The 16,699-nt window shown below is 41.7% G+C and overlaps 1 protein-coding gene across 2 annotated transcripts; it reads left to right on the plus strand.

Moving 5' to 3' along the window:
* The first annotated feature begins 73 nt into the window (after positions 1–73).
* On the plus strand, positions 74–15,912 carry gspt1l (G1 to S phase transition 1, like). Of its 2 annotated transcripts, none has more exons than XM_046035100.1 (14): positions 74–171; positions 1,767–1,811; positions 4,792–5,034; positions 5,793–5,826; positions 5,940–6,017; positions 6,267–6,447; positions 7,449–7,603; positions 8,898–9,038; positions 9,159–9,252; positions 9,944–10,024; positions 12,798–12,971; positions 13,359–13,448; positions 13,656–13,824; positions 15,238–15,912. In XM_046035100.1, the coding sequence occupies exons 2-14, from the start codon at positions 1,790–1,792 to the stop codon at positions 15,288–15,290; spliced, it is 1,515 nt and encodes a 504-aa protein (XP_045891056.1). In that variant the 5' UTR covers positions 74–171; positions 1,767–1,789; the 3' UTR covers positions 15,291–15,912. The 2 variants fall into 2 exon arrangements, with proteins under 2 accessions (XP_045891056.1, XP_045891047.1); XM_046035091.1 differs by lacking the exon at positions 74–171 and adding an exon at positions 252–739.
* Positions 15,913–16,699: the final 787 nt, after the last annotated feature.

The following is a 16,699-nucleotide window of genomic DNA, read 5'->3' on the forward strand; positions in this document are numbered from 1 at the left end:
ATTATTTTCATTTTTGTGTCAGAGCATTTGATTTATTGATTTCTGTTAATGTCTGGAAAAAAATCAGCAAATTTTTTTTTAGTGAGTGAATTAAGTTGTGTTGCTTATCATATAAAAGTAATTCTCAATCTGCTACATCAAAACCGAATTGAATCTGCGGTTCCGTAAAAGGTCAGAAACTACTGACGTATGCTGTTAGTAGTAGGGGGATGTAGTATTCTTTCTCTCATGAATCATTCAAAGCAACTGTTTTCCGCTTTTGACCAAGACTTCATATCCCAGAGGTAACCGCGTGTTGCACGTCGGCTGACGGGACGCGTTAGCTCACGCGGACTGTCTGTAGGAGTGCTGAGTCGAATATCTTCTCTGGCGTCTCACCGAGAGAAACCGGCTGCTTTATTTCAACTGAATCGGAGACAAACCATTACACTTGAAGTTGGGACGTTCTCAATAACTCCAAGGGGTGACCTTAACATCGGGTTTTGGGCGGACACTTACTGTAGACCAAGAACTGCGTAGCTCAAATCTCACAGTAGTGAAAATCCAAGACCCACGATGGACCCGACAGACACTGCCCCTGATTCTTGGGAACAAGAGGACGATGTGGAGGCCACACTCGACGGACAACTTGAATCAGCATTCACAAGCCTAAATGTGAACGCTAAACCGTTTGTGCCCAATATAAACGCCGCTGAATTTGTTCCGACTTTTGCCGTGAAAGTACACTCGGAAAATGTCGGTAAGTTCGCAGTCACGTTGGGGAGCTACATTAGCTAGCTAGTTGCTAACTGGAGCCTGGGCTGGGTAGGCTAGTTGCTAACTCACTAGCCACCTTACAGAAACATCCACGACAGACACGCGTTCCTTGAAGCGCGACAGACTAGCTAGCTGCTAGTTCTGTGTGGTGTAACAGTACTTAAAATCGTTTATCTGACGCCGTGTAACTACATTAACTTCAACATCTCTGACATGTTGTTGTTACTTAGGCATTCGGTTATAGAGTGGTGCTAGTACAGCACTGCCATTAAGTCTCTCACCACTGTTACAACCCCAGCCGGCATTAGCTTGTTACAACTAACCGCTGGGAGCTAGCTAGCTAGCATTCTGGTTAGCTGGGGTGGTTTCACAATTGTAAAACGTTTCGTTCAACCAAGTATCTGCAGTAAATAGAACAAAACAAGAGGTGCTGCTGGCAAACATGCCTGTTGTCACTTTGTAAAGACCGACGTGATGATAAAGGCTACGTTCGTCATTGTAAAGAAATTAGTGGGAACATGTGTGACGTGGATGCTCTGACGCCTGCTGGTCAACAGTAGAGCAAAATGTGTCATTAGAAACCGCGTGAATGCAGACCAGAGACCTGGACCATACTGAATGTAAAAACACGGCAGTGTTGCATTTGTATGTCTTATATCCACACAACTCCAAATAATAGTTTGACAGGCGCGATGTTGCTTATAGTCAGCATGTTGTCTACATATACACTAACCATGGACAATATTACGAAACTGAGGTTTGTGCTCCAATGTATGAAGGTGCACGTGTCCTCCCTGTGTAACGGGTTCTTATGTCTTTCTTTGGCCTTTACTTGAGGTGGCCCTCAAAGCATAGTGACATCACTTTATAGAACATAGAGGAAATGCGCTTGTTTTCCATGTTACCCCCACTCAGTTTTGAAAAGTCCCACCTTTAACACAATTTTGCTTGTAGCTAGTGGAACAGGTCAGCCGTCTTTCACTTCGTCTTAACTTTTGTTTCTTTTTCAGTTGCTGATGAAAAGATATCCACCATGGAAGTGTCAGAAACTGCTGGTATGTAGTCTGTGTTTATGCGGGATTCCCTCTGTGCCTTGTGTCACATTAATCTTGTTATTGCTTGCCTCATTTTCCTGACATGTGCAAGCCCATCGTGAACAGATAGCAGTGAACAAAGCCTATAGTGACTCTTGCATTGTGAGTTACTGAGACCCAACAGAACCTCAGTTTGCCTGAAAGCTCCATTCACCCTGTTCCTCTGTGGTAAATGGGCAGCATCTATGTAGTGTTTTTGTAGTCTACTGACCACTTTACAGCACATGACAGCATTCACACATACACTGATGGCAGAGCCTGCCATGCAAGGTGCCAACCTGCTCATCAGGAGCGGTTTAGGGGTTAGGGTTACTAGATGGCTGCTCTACACAGAGCCATGTAGTCTTACAGCATTATAAGCTTTGTATTGGCCACAGGATGCCTTTTTGCAGAATAACATTTGAGTTGAGTGTTTGACCACAAACTGAATAGTGAGCCGGCTGTCTTGATCTTGTGTCATTGCTTCAGTGGGAGATAACGCCACAAAAAGTACAGGAACATTTTAGAGAAGCTTGAAGTGAGCCCACCATTCAAAGCAGATCAAATGTAATTTTTATGAAATATGTGTGTGCTTCTTGCTCTAAGATATCTAAAATATAGTAGTGTGCAGTTACACATGGTGTTTTCCCCCTTTCATAATGTTTACTAGTTGGAAATGGTAAAATACTAAATTATAACATTGAATCGAAATTCGGCATCAGGACCAATGATCCACATTGCCTCTGCTACCATTGTTATCAGCTCATTAATTTCTGCAGTCGTTCAAATGAATGGACCAGGACGCTTTAAATGGCTGTAGTATTTGTTTAACACTGCAGTGGAAACAATGTCACACAAGAAAAGGAAGCTCAGAAATGTGGTTGGATGTTGACAGCTGACGACCCTGACAGTTGAGGCAGAGCCACCATGTCAGGGTCGTAAAGCACACATTGTGTAATAGACATCGTAGATTAATAGTTCAGATCAAATACATAACTATTTAAAGGTAGTAAAAATATTTTACATTCATGGCACAGCACCCCAACAGTTGTGGGCCTCACCAGCATTAAATGGCAATGGTACTCATGTTCACCTTTTGTGTCTTAATGGACTCAGTTTACAGCTTTTGACATATCTGTAGAAATATTATAAAAACAATATGAACCAGCGTATTAATTCACTCCCTTCTGCAGAATTACCAAGCATTTTCTTTGAACATTAAATCAAAAAGAAATGTCTCTTCATTAGCTTAAAGGTAACTAGTTTGCATCCCTAATTTTCTTCACAAACCTCAGCTCCTCCACAGACACCATTGTGCTTTCGACATGTGCTGCTCCTGAATGAATAATACTCTACTAGACTTTTCAAAATTTATTAGACCAAATCAATTAAATTCAATAAAAAGCAAAGATTTATACATTATACCACCCTGTGAAAGCAGGTTTCAACCCCCCCGAACATTATCATTATTTTAATAAACCTGCTTTGCACTTGCCTCAGACTTCTCTTCTCCCCACACTCACACCTACTCCTGTGGTCTCTCACTGCAAACATACTGGCTAGCCTCACCTCAGTCTCTCTTACCCAGTCTGCTCCACAGAACTTGTCTTTTTTCCACTTTATTCCACCCGCGATCTGTTATCACGGCAGCAGGTGCACAGCATGCCGGCTTGTTAATGACGTATGCTATGAAACCACCAAAACCCACATCTGTGCTGCACTGAAAACACTGTGTTTTCAGTGTTGTGTTCATCGGACACGTAGGTCTGTGCATGCACCTGATCCGTGACTTGTAATGTAATAGGGTACCAAGTTTTTTACCGAGTGAACTCTGTGCAAGTGAACATAAGACAACCGCGCGCCCACACCCCGCCCATTTCATTGTAGACATCGTCCGATGGAAATTTTGTAGATATCGCCCAACCCTAGTGAACTTTACTGGCCTCAGACGTTCAGAAGCCAGGACTATATTCAAATCAAACTGTTCAGTACAGAAGCACACCTAAAACCAAATCATCTTTGTAGAAAAGTCACATAGTACTACATTTACTGTTGTGCGTGTAAACGCTTTAAATCAGATAAACTTGTTTTGTAAGCAACCAGAAGTGTTAAAACGCATTGAACCAGCCTTATCTTCAGGGCTGCTGAACTGTGTAGGAGGCTTTATATTGGAGTACTGTCATTGTTTCCTATTTTGTGATCTTCTTTGGTGCTCACTTGGTGTTCCTTGCTGTGCTGTAGCATTGCACTTCATAGTGAGAATGTAAACCAAACCAAATAACCTGTTGATGTTCATGTTTAACTGGTATTTATTTTACGTTGACTGGGTTACTGTGTATCAAGCTGTTGTCAACCAGAAGTAAGGAGCCAAACATAATTCAGAAATCAAAACCTGATTGGATAAAGATTGCATAAAAGGAAATTTGGACAGCCTCACTGGCAGCCTTTGCAGCTACAGTACAATGTGTGTTTTGCAGACATTTGTGTGCAAATGAATGTTAATGTAAACTGTGAAATCGAGTCAAACATCACGTTTCACCAACAATAACAAACCGACAGACTAGCTTGAACATGGTGCAGATTCTACAGGTTCTGCCAATGCTAGCTGACAGTGGTAGAAAATTACTGCTTTTTTAATGACGGGTGATGGTAAGATAGTTTTTTTTTTTTTGTTTGTTTTTTAAGAATGTCGGGTATGTCTTAAAAAGTAGTTGTTTTTTTTAAGGGTGAACAGGCTGAGGCTTGGTGGGTACTGTCTTTTACACAAGGTCTTTGTGACAGTTGGCTCAGAAAATATTTTCAGTAACAAAGTAAAGATGCTGCTGATTATTGATACTAACCTGTATTTGTACACTCAGAATAAAAACCGATAACTGACTTCTTTGGAAAATGAAATGCTAAACTCTTGAGTTGTTTTATGCAGCTTGAGCCTGAATGATGTGGGCTGTTTGTGGCTGTTTAGCTCCAGTGGAGAATGGTGACACAGAGATGAGCATAGAGGAGCCGTGGGACCGGAAAGAGGCGGAGCCAAGTGAGGAGGAGCCAGGAGGTGGGGACCGGGGACCAGCGGTGGCAGCAACAACGGAGGAGGCGGCTCCAGAAATGATGGAGGAAGAAGAGGAAGTGCCAGTGCCCAAGGTCCCACCTACACAGCCAGATGCCCCGAAGAGGGAACATATCAATGTTGTGTTCATCGGACACGTAGGTCAGTGCATGTACCTGTCTATGTAGGTCATTTAGTGGCTGATACTTCTTTTTTACAGCTGGCATTGAAATAAATAAATACATGGCTCTGAAGTCAAATTTGACTTGATAGCATTGCAGTTAAGCAAACCGGAGCACAAACACCAATTTGAGCCTTTTGTGGCTCTCTGATTTGCTCACTTGTGCAAATCATAGCAAATAACAAGGTGTGTAAAAAAAACCTAGTGATACATCAGTCAGGCCCAAGTCTGCTTCCAGCTCTCGTGTTGTTCCATCTCCACTGTTTGCTGTTTACTTGGCTGTCCAGCTTGCGGTCACCTGTAGGAGCAGGCCTGGACTGCTGCGTTTGTCCAGTCATGTATACACAACGGCACAGCCCGTCACATCAGTACAGACAGAGTGGTGACGAGGAGACCACTTACTGAAATAAAAGCAAAGTTTATTCTGTTCTTCTTTTTTCTGGAGTCCCAGATATTGTTATGAAAGGAGCTCAGATCTCCCACTGAATTAGAGAAAAGTAAAGGATCTAAGAGCATACCAGAGGGAGATTGTTATAAAGCTTTAATAAGCTCCAGTAGGGTTTGCTGATATGACATATGTGTATATAGTATGACTGAAGTTTAAGATTAGTAGTTGGGACTGTTTTTTTTTTTTAAATTTTTTATTTTGGCTGGCAACCTGAAGTTCAGTAACTCACAATAAAACGTGACATAGGGTCACTGTTTTCCTAATCTAAACCCACTCTTGTTTCTTCTGCAGATGCTGGCAAGTCCACTATTGGCGGACAGATCATGTGAGTAGCAGTCTCCCTTTTAGGTTCACCACCTTTCCTTATGAGTAAAATGACATTCAACACAACAGGAATTGATATGTTGGACATCTGTCTGTTCCCCTGCACTCAAACAGGTATCTTACAGGCATGGTAGACAAGAGAACCCTAGAGAAGTACGAGAGGGAAGCCAAGGAAAAGAACCGAGAAACCTGGTGAGTGGGCACGCTGCTCTGTTAGAAGTCACAGCTCTCTGGTTAAAACTAGAACAAGGAAAGATGCTCTGTGCTGTTTCAATTAAAACAGTATTTAACATGATTAATATATTTTTATTTTGTTAGAACCAAGTGTGGCTGTGCATTCAGCTGGACAAATATTAACTTAGAACACGTGTAGATATTGTACATATATCCGTATTGGTCAAGTGAATACATCAGCAATAGATTATAACTTCTGTCTCCCAGGTATCTGTCTTGGGCTTTAGACACCAACCAAGAGGAGAGGGACAAAGGCAAGACTGTGGAAGTGGGCCGAGCATACTTTGAGACAGAGAAAAAGCACTTTACCATCCTTGACGCTCCGGGCCATAAAAGCTTTGTGCCCAACATGATCGGCGGCGCATCACAAGCAGACTTGGCTGTTCTGGTGAGTCCAGAAATTGACCAGTATTAAACTGTTCTGACCTGATGTTCCAATGTAACTGAAATAGTGCTCAGTAGTCTTAGGAACCAACAACATCCAGGAAATCCCTTAAGACAACCATGTTTCCATCTACACAGCATTTCAAGAACCATGAAGACAAAGGCAATTATTTTCAATAATTAAAACGAATAATTTCAGTTTTATTGTCAGGAGGTCAGCTTACATCACTGTTTAAACATCATAACATAAAAATCAATCCCCTGCTTAAGTCCTGATATTGATACTAGCAACAAACATATGTTGCTTGCAGTTGGAATGAATGATGTGCATATTAAGGCTTGTGTTGACCAGTCAGCCACGTTCAGTACAGTAAATTCCGTCCGCTTTTTTCGGGGAAAGATACTACAGCCCAAGAACCACACAATCAAAATGCAGATAGAGGATCCGACTGCAGAACCTCAAACCAGGAGACCCCAGCTCTGTAAGCCAGTGAGAAGAGATTAGGGTCCACTGAAGTGAGATCACTTCCTTTTCTCCCACATAAGTATAAAGCAAATGGGATACAACTTTTACGGGTAGTGTAACTCAGTTTGACTCCGAGTGAGAGGGTGACGGAACTCTGCTTCTCCAACAGTCACCTGCACTTCAGGCTCTCTAACCAGGTTGTCATTTTTTTTTCTAGTTTTATGCCTGACAAAAACATTACGCTCACGCCACTTTAAAAGTCTTTAGCGAGGAAATGTGAGTGAACAGATGGGATGCACCTCATATATGGGGACCCTCCTCTTTGCCCAAGAGTACCTGCAATGAGAGAGGTTGAAAATCACTTGATTGATGGGCCTCTGTTAGTATTAAATCAAATGGCAAACAGCTTTCTTTCTTTAACCTGTAACATCTTTCTAGGTTAAGACAGTTTTATTCAGATATCACGGAGTCGCCTTTTTAAACTTTGTTTTTGTAGCACATGTAGTGCAAAACCACTGACTGAATGTGTTGACCCTCAGGTGATCTCTGCCAGGAAAGGCGAGTTTGAGACTGGTTTTGAGAAGGGTGGACAGACGCGGGAGCACGCAATGTTGGCCAAAACAGCGGGTGTCAAGCACCTGATAGTTCTGGTGAATAAAATGGATGATCCTACAGTCAGCTGGAGCCTGGAGAGGTGGGTGGATGGATAATGATTAGCAAACAGCAGTGGAACAGCACACATGTCACCTTTTTTTTTTTTTTTTTTTGTATAATATCAATGAGTAATAAAGTAATAAAAATAGAAATAAAAATAGGCAGAAATGCCACTATGCCCCAACTTAATTACAAAACCATTTGCTGTTGGCTTTCTGCAGTAATCGGATTTCTTAAACATGTATACAAGTAACACAGTTTCCATTATTTGGGAAGTTTATTAGAGAAAATAAAATTCCCCTGGCTAGATTTCTCCTGAAGATGCCATTTTAGTGTTTCCAGTGGGCTTTTTACACAACCCTAAAAGCTCTTGAGACAGGGAAAGTATCACTGGGACTGCGCTGCAGCTGGATGAAAGGAAAGGCCATTATGTGTAGTGATGCGTCTTTGTACTTAATAAGTCAAGGCATCAGTTTCCACAGCTGAATATTTGATGGTAATATTCAAACACATTTGGGCTGAAGGGGAAAATCTGCTCTCAGCACAGAGCCTGTCTTCTGTTTAGACAGAAAGCAAGGCAAAAACTGACTGCTGTTTATGCAAACTGTACGTAAGCTGTAGCAGCAGATGCACCGACCAGGTGTGTGTGAGAGAGCGAGAAACCAGAGGTTCTAAACTGAAGAAACCAGAAACTCAGTCTCTTTTGGGCATTCTTGCTCGTTTCCACCACATCCAAAGACCTGTGAAGATTAGATGCATTAGTCCAGTTATGTATTGTAAAGTAGTCATTCTGTTCTGTGTATCTACCACTGTGTGGCTCTGATATGCAGAGGTTGAAAAGGAGACTTAAAAAGCTGGCAAGTGGTGCATGTATACATCCATTTTACAGTAAGGTCACTGCAGCGCAAGTAAACATGTTGTCTTAGTTCCTTAGTAACCTGCTTTCAGTAAACAGTGTTGGTGGTTGCTTTGTCCCACCTTTAAAGCACCAAACTGAAAGTCAGGTCAAACGTTTTTTTTTTTTTTTCCTACGAGTAGGTCCCTATTTTGTTTCTCATAGGCATTCACACGAGGTACACATTCCTGCCAGTCCTCTCAGTACACTATAATGACTTCTTTGCAAATTTATCAAAAAAAATAAAAGGGAAATCACATAAATACCAGCCATTGGCAGGTCAACCAAAAGGTTAATTTTGGACATATCTTTACCTAGGCTCTGTTTATTCAGTTCCCTACCTAGTTTGTCCTGCATATACATAGGAAATGTCTGCTGCCATGTTTGTATTCATTCTTCGTTGAAGATGTTGATGTCGCTCTTGTTGTTGAACCATCAGGTATGAAGAGTGTAAGGAGAAACTAGTGCCATTTTTGAAGAAGGTGGGCTTCAACCCGAAGAAAGACATTCACTTCATGCCGTGCTCCGGTCTGACAGGAGCCAACCTGAAGGAGCCCACTGACATGTGCTCCTGGTATACGTAAGTGCTTTAGCTTCTTTCCATCAGCTCTCTAAGGTCCGTTTGTACAGATGCAAAACATTGATTCTTTCTTGTTCATCTGTCTCTACTAACTGCTGTCCATATTTGGTGTCCTTTCAGAGGTTTACCTTTCATTCCACACTTGGACAGTTTGCCAAATTTCAACAGATCAAGTGACGGCCCAGTTAGATTGCCCATCGTAGATAAATACAAGGTAAGAATCTGTTTTTTACCCCATGCTTGAGTCCTATATTAACAATAAAGCCCATACAGAGTGTTCGTTCAGCTGCCTGCCACCTAGCACTTCCAAACACATTTCAGCTTTCTTGAAGTGTGGTATTGTCCAAATGGAAGTCTGTTTTCTAAAAGTGCAGGTTAATGGTGAAAAGGGCTGAAAGCACCCACAGGGGCTCAGTCATTGTTGGAAACTGCAGAGAAACACATTACTTTTATTAGTACACAGGTTTAGCTTCTAAAATGAGCACTGCCCTGTTAAAGAGTGGCTCCCTGAGCTGGCCCACTGCTGCTGTTTGGATACTAGACTGAACCGTGTTCAGAGTTGAGGGAGTGTATGCTTAATGTGCAGATGGACAGGGAAATGACTATTATCAAAATAACACCACATCTCAGTTTGTACAAAGTCTTTAAATGGTCTTCTCTCTCCAAACGAACACACTTAACTTCGTGTTTACACTGTGCACAGCTTGGTTTGTGTCACATGCTGAGGTCATCTCTTGCCATGTTGTACTTGTCAGACTCTTATATGAAGCTAAATCACTTTGTACACGCTCAACATCAGTTGGGTTTCCCTGCATGCTGTTCACAGGAAACAAGACATTATTCCTGTCATTGATTAATGCAAACACTTCTTCTCTCACCTGCTCTTCATCCATCTGTCTCATCAGGACATGGGCACTGTGATTCTGGGCAAACTGGAGTCAGGCTCCATTAGTAAAGCACAGCAGCTGGTGATGATGCCAAACAGGGTAAGAGATACCACAAGCCTTTTCTTCCATCAGCTGGAAAGAAGAGAGATGAGAAATGAAGGAGTGGGAATATTACTGAAACTTAACTATATAGCTTTTTTTTAGGGGCCTGAGGCCAACACATGCAACACATAAATTTGTTTTTATTTTTCCCATTGGTAAAATTGATACTGCAGCCTACGCCATAGAAGTGAAATCAGCCACTAGGTGGCGCTGATGAATATGCTAAAAATATTTTTTATTTTATTGAACCTTCTGTTTTCAAATCTCTGTGCTGCAGACTAGTCCAAACAAGCGCGACAGGTTAAGGCTCGTGCAGGCTACACGACTTTGGCCGATGGCCGTGCTATTCACACTACACAACTTGCCGTCTTGTGACGGGAGTCTTGAAGTCGTCATGGCGTTCACATTACGTGACTGATCGCTGACAGGGGGTCGCACACTAACGACTCTGTCACCTGACGCTGGTCTCGCCTCCATCGGCTGCGGCTTGTGTCGGGTGTTTGGACCCCGTTGATACCTGTAGGGCCTCACGCGTTTCGTGCTCAGCCCCTATTTAAACTGAAGGGGTGTGTGTGTGTGTGTGTATATATATATATATATATAAATAATAATTTTTTTTTTTTTTTCTGAAAACCTCAATTTTGGGAGCCTAAACATACTTGAAAACTCACCAAATTACGTATTTTATGGGTTTCACGCATGGGCGAGGCAAAATGGCTCGCTAGCCGGACAAAATTTCACCTATGTGTACAAAACTTCTGTGGTACGTGTATCATGTCCAGACGCACAAATAAGCCTCTTGGAGCCATTGCCTAAACCAAACAGGAAGTCGGCCATTTTGGATTTAATGGTAATTTTTTGCAATTGACACACTTTGTACTTTAACGAACTCCTCCTAGAGATTTACTCCGACCGACTTCAGATTTGTGCTTTGCAGTCTAAACCCATTGACGAATAAAAGTTGTGCAGTTGTTTTCGTGGAATGGTGTGCCCGTGGCGTCCAAAAAATGATGATTCGTCTTAAAACAGGAAGTTATTGTAACTTCAGTCTACATGCTCACATCTGCACCAAATTTGGAATATATTGTAAGAGTCCCGCCTTGAACTTATCCATATGCTAGTATTCACTCAAAGTCACAGCACCACATGTTTTACGCTGTAATGTACTACTCCGAGCAGGTTGCACATATGAACTTCAAAACTGTCCCAGGAAACCCTTAACACATTGATGAGGCCATGTTGTAAAACTTGTGAATTTTCGGTTAACGGCTTGGCAGTGGCTGCGAAGTGCCATGCTTCACCATGACACAGGAAGTTATAACTTTACTGTACATGCTCAGATCTGTATGAAATTTGACACGTTTAATAAGCGGGAAGCTTCCGGTCTACAATATGAAGCCGATGCAGAAGTCCCTGAAACCTGCATTCTATTGACAATCCAGCAGGGGGCGACTCTTCTGGTTGCGAAAAGAAGTCCGGCTCCATTAGAAATAAAATGACCCTACTTCTCAGCTGAATAATTACCCCAGTAAACACTTTCCTGATGAGTTTATGGTCTCAGTCGCTAGTTTCAAGTCTTCTTCAATACAAAATGATGTTCATTTAGTAAATTATGGTCCCATTTATTTTAAAATAGACCAGAAAGCAGAGTATGTTTCAGGGCGGGATTATCTATGATTGACAAGTCGTTACCATGGCGACCTGTCAATCAGGCTAGAGCAGACTCGTACCCTCGGCGCTGTGTAAATTTAACCAGCACCGTTGAAAAAGCTTATTAGGAGTCGGCTGTTCACTTTCTCTGGTGAGTACATTTAGTTTAAAACTGTTGTTCGGTAGACAAAGTTATCAGCCCAGTTAAAATGACAGTTAACGTGAGTTACAGTTGCACCTAGCTAAGCAAGCTCGCTAGCTCCGCACACGGACGTAAGCTCCACCGTATCGTCACTTCCGGGACTTCCTGGTTGCAAAAACTCGACATGGCGCCGCCCTATCGGCCAAACTCGAGGCTTCAGAACGGCAGTCCACAAACCAACGGGTGACGTCACCATGACTACGTCCATTTCTTATATACAGTCTATGGTCCCACCCTAAACACATGTACATGCCAACATTCACTCACAGTCATAGAGCCACCTGCTGGCAACAGGAAGTGACTATGTTTATGCTGTGATGAACCACTTCTTGCTGGTTGGCTATATCTATTTCCAAACTATCACAGAAAACTCTTAACACACTGATGTCATGTTGATGATGTCAAGCGCGCCCTATCCTAGGCGGGGTGGCGAAGTTCCATGTTACTGTAACTGTACATGCTCAAATTCTGCACCAAACTTATTGTGCTTGATCATTGTTCCGCCCCGAACATATCAACACGCCAATATCCACTTGTAGTCGTAGCGCCACAAAGGGGACTCAAGCGCGTAGCAAATTCACGGCCTCACCGGCAAAGCACCAGAATCTACAATGGGGCCAGTTCACACCTCGACCAGCTACAAGTGCGCGGGCCCCCAGAATGCTGCTTGCAGCTTTGATTGCAATTTAGAATAGGTTTCATGCATCATTTGCATCATTAAGTCAGTCTAAGAAATACTTCATGTTCCTCCTGGCTGAAGTATCGATGTAATATGCTATCTTGAGCTGGTCATTGCTAGGAATCATAGGAACTCTAATTTAACCACTGCTGTCTTCAGTGGCTTTGTTTCAATTTTACACCTTCACTTTGCAACTACACACATTTTATCATTCCCTCTCCTTGTCTGTCCTCATGCAGCATGTGGTGGAGGTGTTGAGTCTCCTGTCAGATGATGTGGAGACAGACGATGCCGGGCCGGGTGAAAATCTCAAGTTGCGGCTGAAGGGCATAGAAGAGGAGGAGATCCTGCCTGGCTTTATCCTGTGTAATGCTGAGAACCTCTGTCACTCAGGGCGCACCTTCGATGCCCAGGTCAGTATCACGCAGCAGCTCAGTGCTACAATCCCCTCGCCACAGTTTACATGAATATTTATATGAACTGGATTTCCCTGTGGGTCCTAACCATTGTACACTGCTGCACTGCCAGTAATCAGGATGCAAGTTAACTGCTCACACACAAATTCAGAGTGTAGAATTAAAGTTCACACATCTCAGCCTCTACATGGTGAACACATAATCCAGTTCCAGGGAGTGAATACGAAAACAAATGTGACAATAATATGAACTGATTTTAATAACCTGCATATATGGAAACAAAGTCAACTCACTCATTGCTGCTTGCCGCTTAAATTTTGAGTAAAGTGAGAAAAGGTGTGTTTTTGGATGTGCATTCTCATAATCACTAACTTTTCCACACAGATTGTCATCATTGAACACAAATCCATCATCTGTCCAGGTTACAACGCAGTCCTTCACATTCACACCTGCATTGAAGAAGTGCAAATTACGGTAAGGCCTAAACCAGACTGTTAACATGAGGCCACCATCACAGCTTCATGTTAGAGATTGAAACTGAAGAGTGGTAATAGTGTTAGAAGACATTTGAACAAATGTAGTGTGAGGCTCTTTGTTGTAACGCTTTTGACCTAACAGATGTAGCAGTTGGACGTTTCGGGTGATTGATTACAACTCTGCTACTCTTTGCTCCATCTGCAGGCCTTAATCTGTCTGGTAGACAAGAAGACAGGAGAAAAGAGTAAGACGCGACCACGATTCGTCAAACAGGACCAGGTCTGCATCGCCCGTCTGCGCACGGCAGGAACCATTTGCCTCGAGACCTTTAAAGACTTTCCTCAGATGGGAAGGTTTACCTTGCGGGATGAAGGTAGAGCTTCTACAGACTGCACACACACAAAATACTTGTTCTGTTCATTTTCTGGCCATCGGTTCAATTGTGTTAGCTCTGTTGCTAGACTAGACTAATCAACACCTTAATCATACTCTTGCTATCATTATTAGAAAATAATTGTCATTTATACCTGTCTGTTTAACTGAACCTACACTGTATGTTTTATATAAATATAAAATTTAAAATACCAAAATTAACCTCCATCAGACAAATATAGCATAGTATAGTAGGCTCAACATTGATATTGTAAGTGTACTAAATTTAAATAGCAGAAAAGTGGAGAAAATAAAATCAAGGGAGGTACAAAGTGCAAATGAAACTTTAAGGCACCAGTTACAATGTTGAAATTATTAGCACAGAATAAAGTGCACGCATGATACTGTTAGATCATTCATTTTTGGCTTGATACATTAGGCTTTTAAACAAAACATTAAATCAGTCTCCAGAAATATATAATTACTCTAGACTGCTTTCTCACTTGACTTTTTCATTCATTCAGTCATTGTGATTGTAATTTCAGACATGACCTGTCACATACAATTCAGGCTGCGCCCATACACAGCAGGACATTCTGAACTGTGTTAAGCATGAACATGGGTTCCTTTTACCTCTCCCCAGCTTAGATTATCCCCAGAGTGATGTAAAACAAACATTCAGGTAGCAGCAACTTCTCTTTTTCAAATAACAAACATCACTGGTGTAGAGAAGCTTATTAACTTCACTGTAGGAGGCTCCGGCCGTTAACTGAATGCGTCAGATGCAATTCATTTATTGTACCTAATCAACAATTCATATATTAGAGTTTAAATCAACAATTCTTGTGTCATAATGCTCGTCTCATTTTCAGGTTGTGAACTGTCACTAAAACAGTCTCAGCCAGCAAAGGGTGGTTATCTTCTTTTGAGTTGGAATTAGTGTAACTTTTAGGTAATGTTGAAAGGTAAACATTAAAAATAAGAGTCAATAAAAGAATTCAAAAGGATTTGGATTTGATACTGGATGACGCTGGTGAGACACGGTAGGAAGAAGCGCAGCCCGCTTCCTTCAGCGGCCATGTTAACTTCTATATTCTGTTTTGTCCACGAGTGAATCTGGCAAGAAAACACAAAGATAATCTATTATAAACGTAAGAATTATGAGTGATATAAATGATCTGATTCTTTAATAAAATATTCATCACATGCTTGCCAGCCCTGATTGTCCTGCCGCTCTTCCTGCTGTTCTCCTGGAGTCTCCAAGAGAATCAACGTATCGCGACGAAGAGGCTTCTGTGTCTCCTCGGTTTAGAATTCAGTAAAAATGCTGTAGAACTGTGTCACCAGTTGAGCATCAGTTGTGATGAGAATGAGACATAAGTACGATGGTTGTTTCTTTTTGCTTGTGTCTCAGGTAAGACCATCGCCATCGGTAAGGTGCTGAAGCTGGTTGCTGAGCGGGACTGAAGAGGGCAGAACTACTTGAGAGCCCTGGAGAGAAGGAACGGGCGGAGCTCTGTCATAACCCGCCCATGCTGTTGTCAGCGGCGACGGCACCTCCCTGTCACGCCCCCCTTCTGCGTGCAGAAGATCAGCTTCAGAAAAAAACTCATGTGAAAATGAACCTGTTTTTAAGCAAATGACAAACCAAGATGATGAAGTCCACACGAGTCAGCTTTCTCATATTGAGAGCTCAGCTATGCCGTTTCTGGGTTAGCCCTCCCTCCACCTCTCCCCACCTCCTACTCTGGTCTACACATCATTACATGATTTTCTTTTTCTTTATCTTTTTTTTTTCTTCCAGATTTTTTTTTTTTCCCTTTGCTTTCATAAATGACCAATGGCATCTGTAAACAGATGTGGACCAGTGTTTTGCTCGGAATATAGAAAATGATTTTCAGAATTGCAAAAGAAATTGTTTGAAAGAACCTAACCAGTTGAAACCAAAATGTTTATCTTGGGTGTACATGTCTCCCTTTGCTTTTACCCAGTTTTTGGTTTCTCATGTGGCGTTCGGGCTGTGTGCTTGAGCGTGTTCAAATGTTATTAAAGCAAACAACTATGACAATAAAATAATCAATTGGGAAAATAAAGCATTTTCATTTTCAGAGAACTAACAAGTTTAATTTTACACTGTTAAAATGTTCTTCCCACTACATATGGTTTAACCATATTTAAGGTTCCTTAACGGGGGATGGATGTTTGTTCTTAACTTTCAGTATAAAGTCCAGTATTTGGTGTGGCTATACTTCCAGCATGTGCTGTTACTTGCACATTAGGCTGACCAACATTTGAGGTAATTGCAGATGTTTAAATAAGTAACTGTACTGATGTTAGAAGTGCAGCCAGCAGCTTCAAAAGGATGAACTTGTTAAGATTATATTTCTTACTATAATAATGACTCATTTAGGCCTGATGGATTACACTGACAATGACAAATACACCGGCAAATGTTATCTCTGCACTGGTTTGCTCATTCACTAAAATCATTATCGGATGCCCTTCCTCTATTTTTGAGTGCCTAAATTAACTCGTATTCCCAGATCACTGATGTTTTTAAACTCAGCCAAGTTTGACCTGACCCTGCGGTGCTCACATGTATCCTGTCACTGTGCAGAACTGTAGGGTTGTAAAGGCTTTTGTAGTCTGTCAGATAATTTCCCCACAAAAATAGAAATTGAATTGTGCATTAGGATTTTAAGATTTAACCCATTGAAACATTTTTAAAATCTCATTAAATGTATAATGGGTAGAAAAACAGCTGAATCGACAAATAATGTCCTCAGTGCTGAACATTTTGATTTTTAAAAAGTTTCTGTAGCTAAATGGCTGCAAAACTAGCACAACATCAAAATGGAGTTTGTTAAAGAGGAGAG

This window comes from Micropterus dolomieu, linkage group LG02 (assembly GCF_021292245.1).
Source record: "Micropterus dolomieu isolate WLL.071019.BEF.003 ecotype Adirondacks linkage group LG02, ASM2129224v1, whole genome shotgun sequence".
NCBI lineage: Eukaryota > Metazoa > Chordata > Actinopteri > Centrarchiformes > Centrarchidae > Micropterus > Micropterus dolomieu.

Excerpts from the sequence above, each read along its gene's own strand:
- gspt1l (XM_046035091.1), top strand. The coding sequence starts at position 556 with ATGGACCCGACAGACACTGCCCCTGATTCTTGGGAACAAGAGGACGAT. Across the intron at positions 9,253-9,943 it reads CCATCGTAGATAAATACAAG|GACATGGGCACTGTGATTCT; the intron begins GTAAGAATCTGT and ends CTGTCTCATCAG. Across the intron at positions 13,449-13,655 it reads TTGAAGAAGTGCAAATTACG|GCCTTAATCTGTCTGGTAGA; the intron begins GTAAGGCCTAAA and ends CTCCATCTGCAG.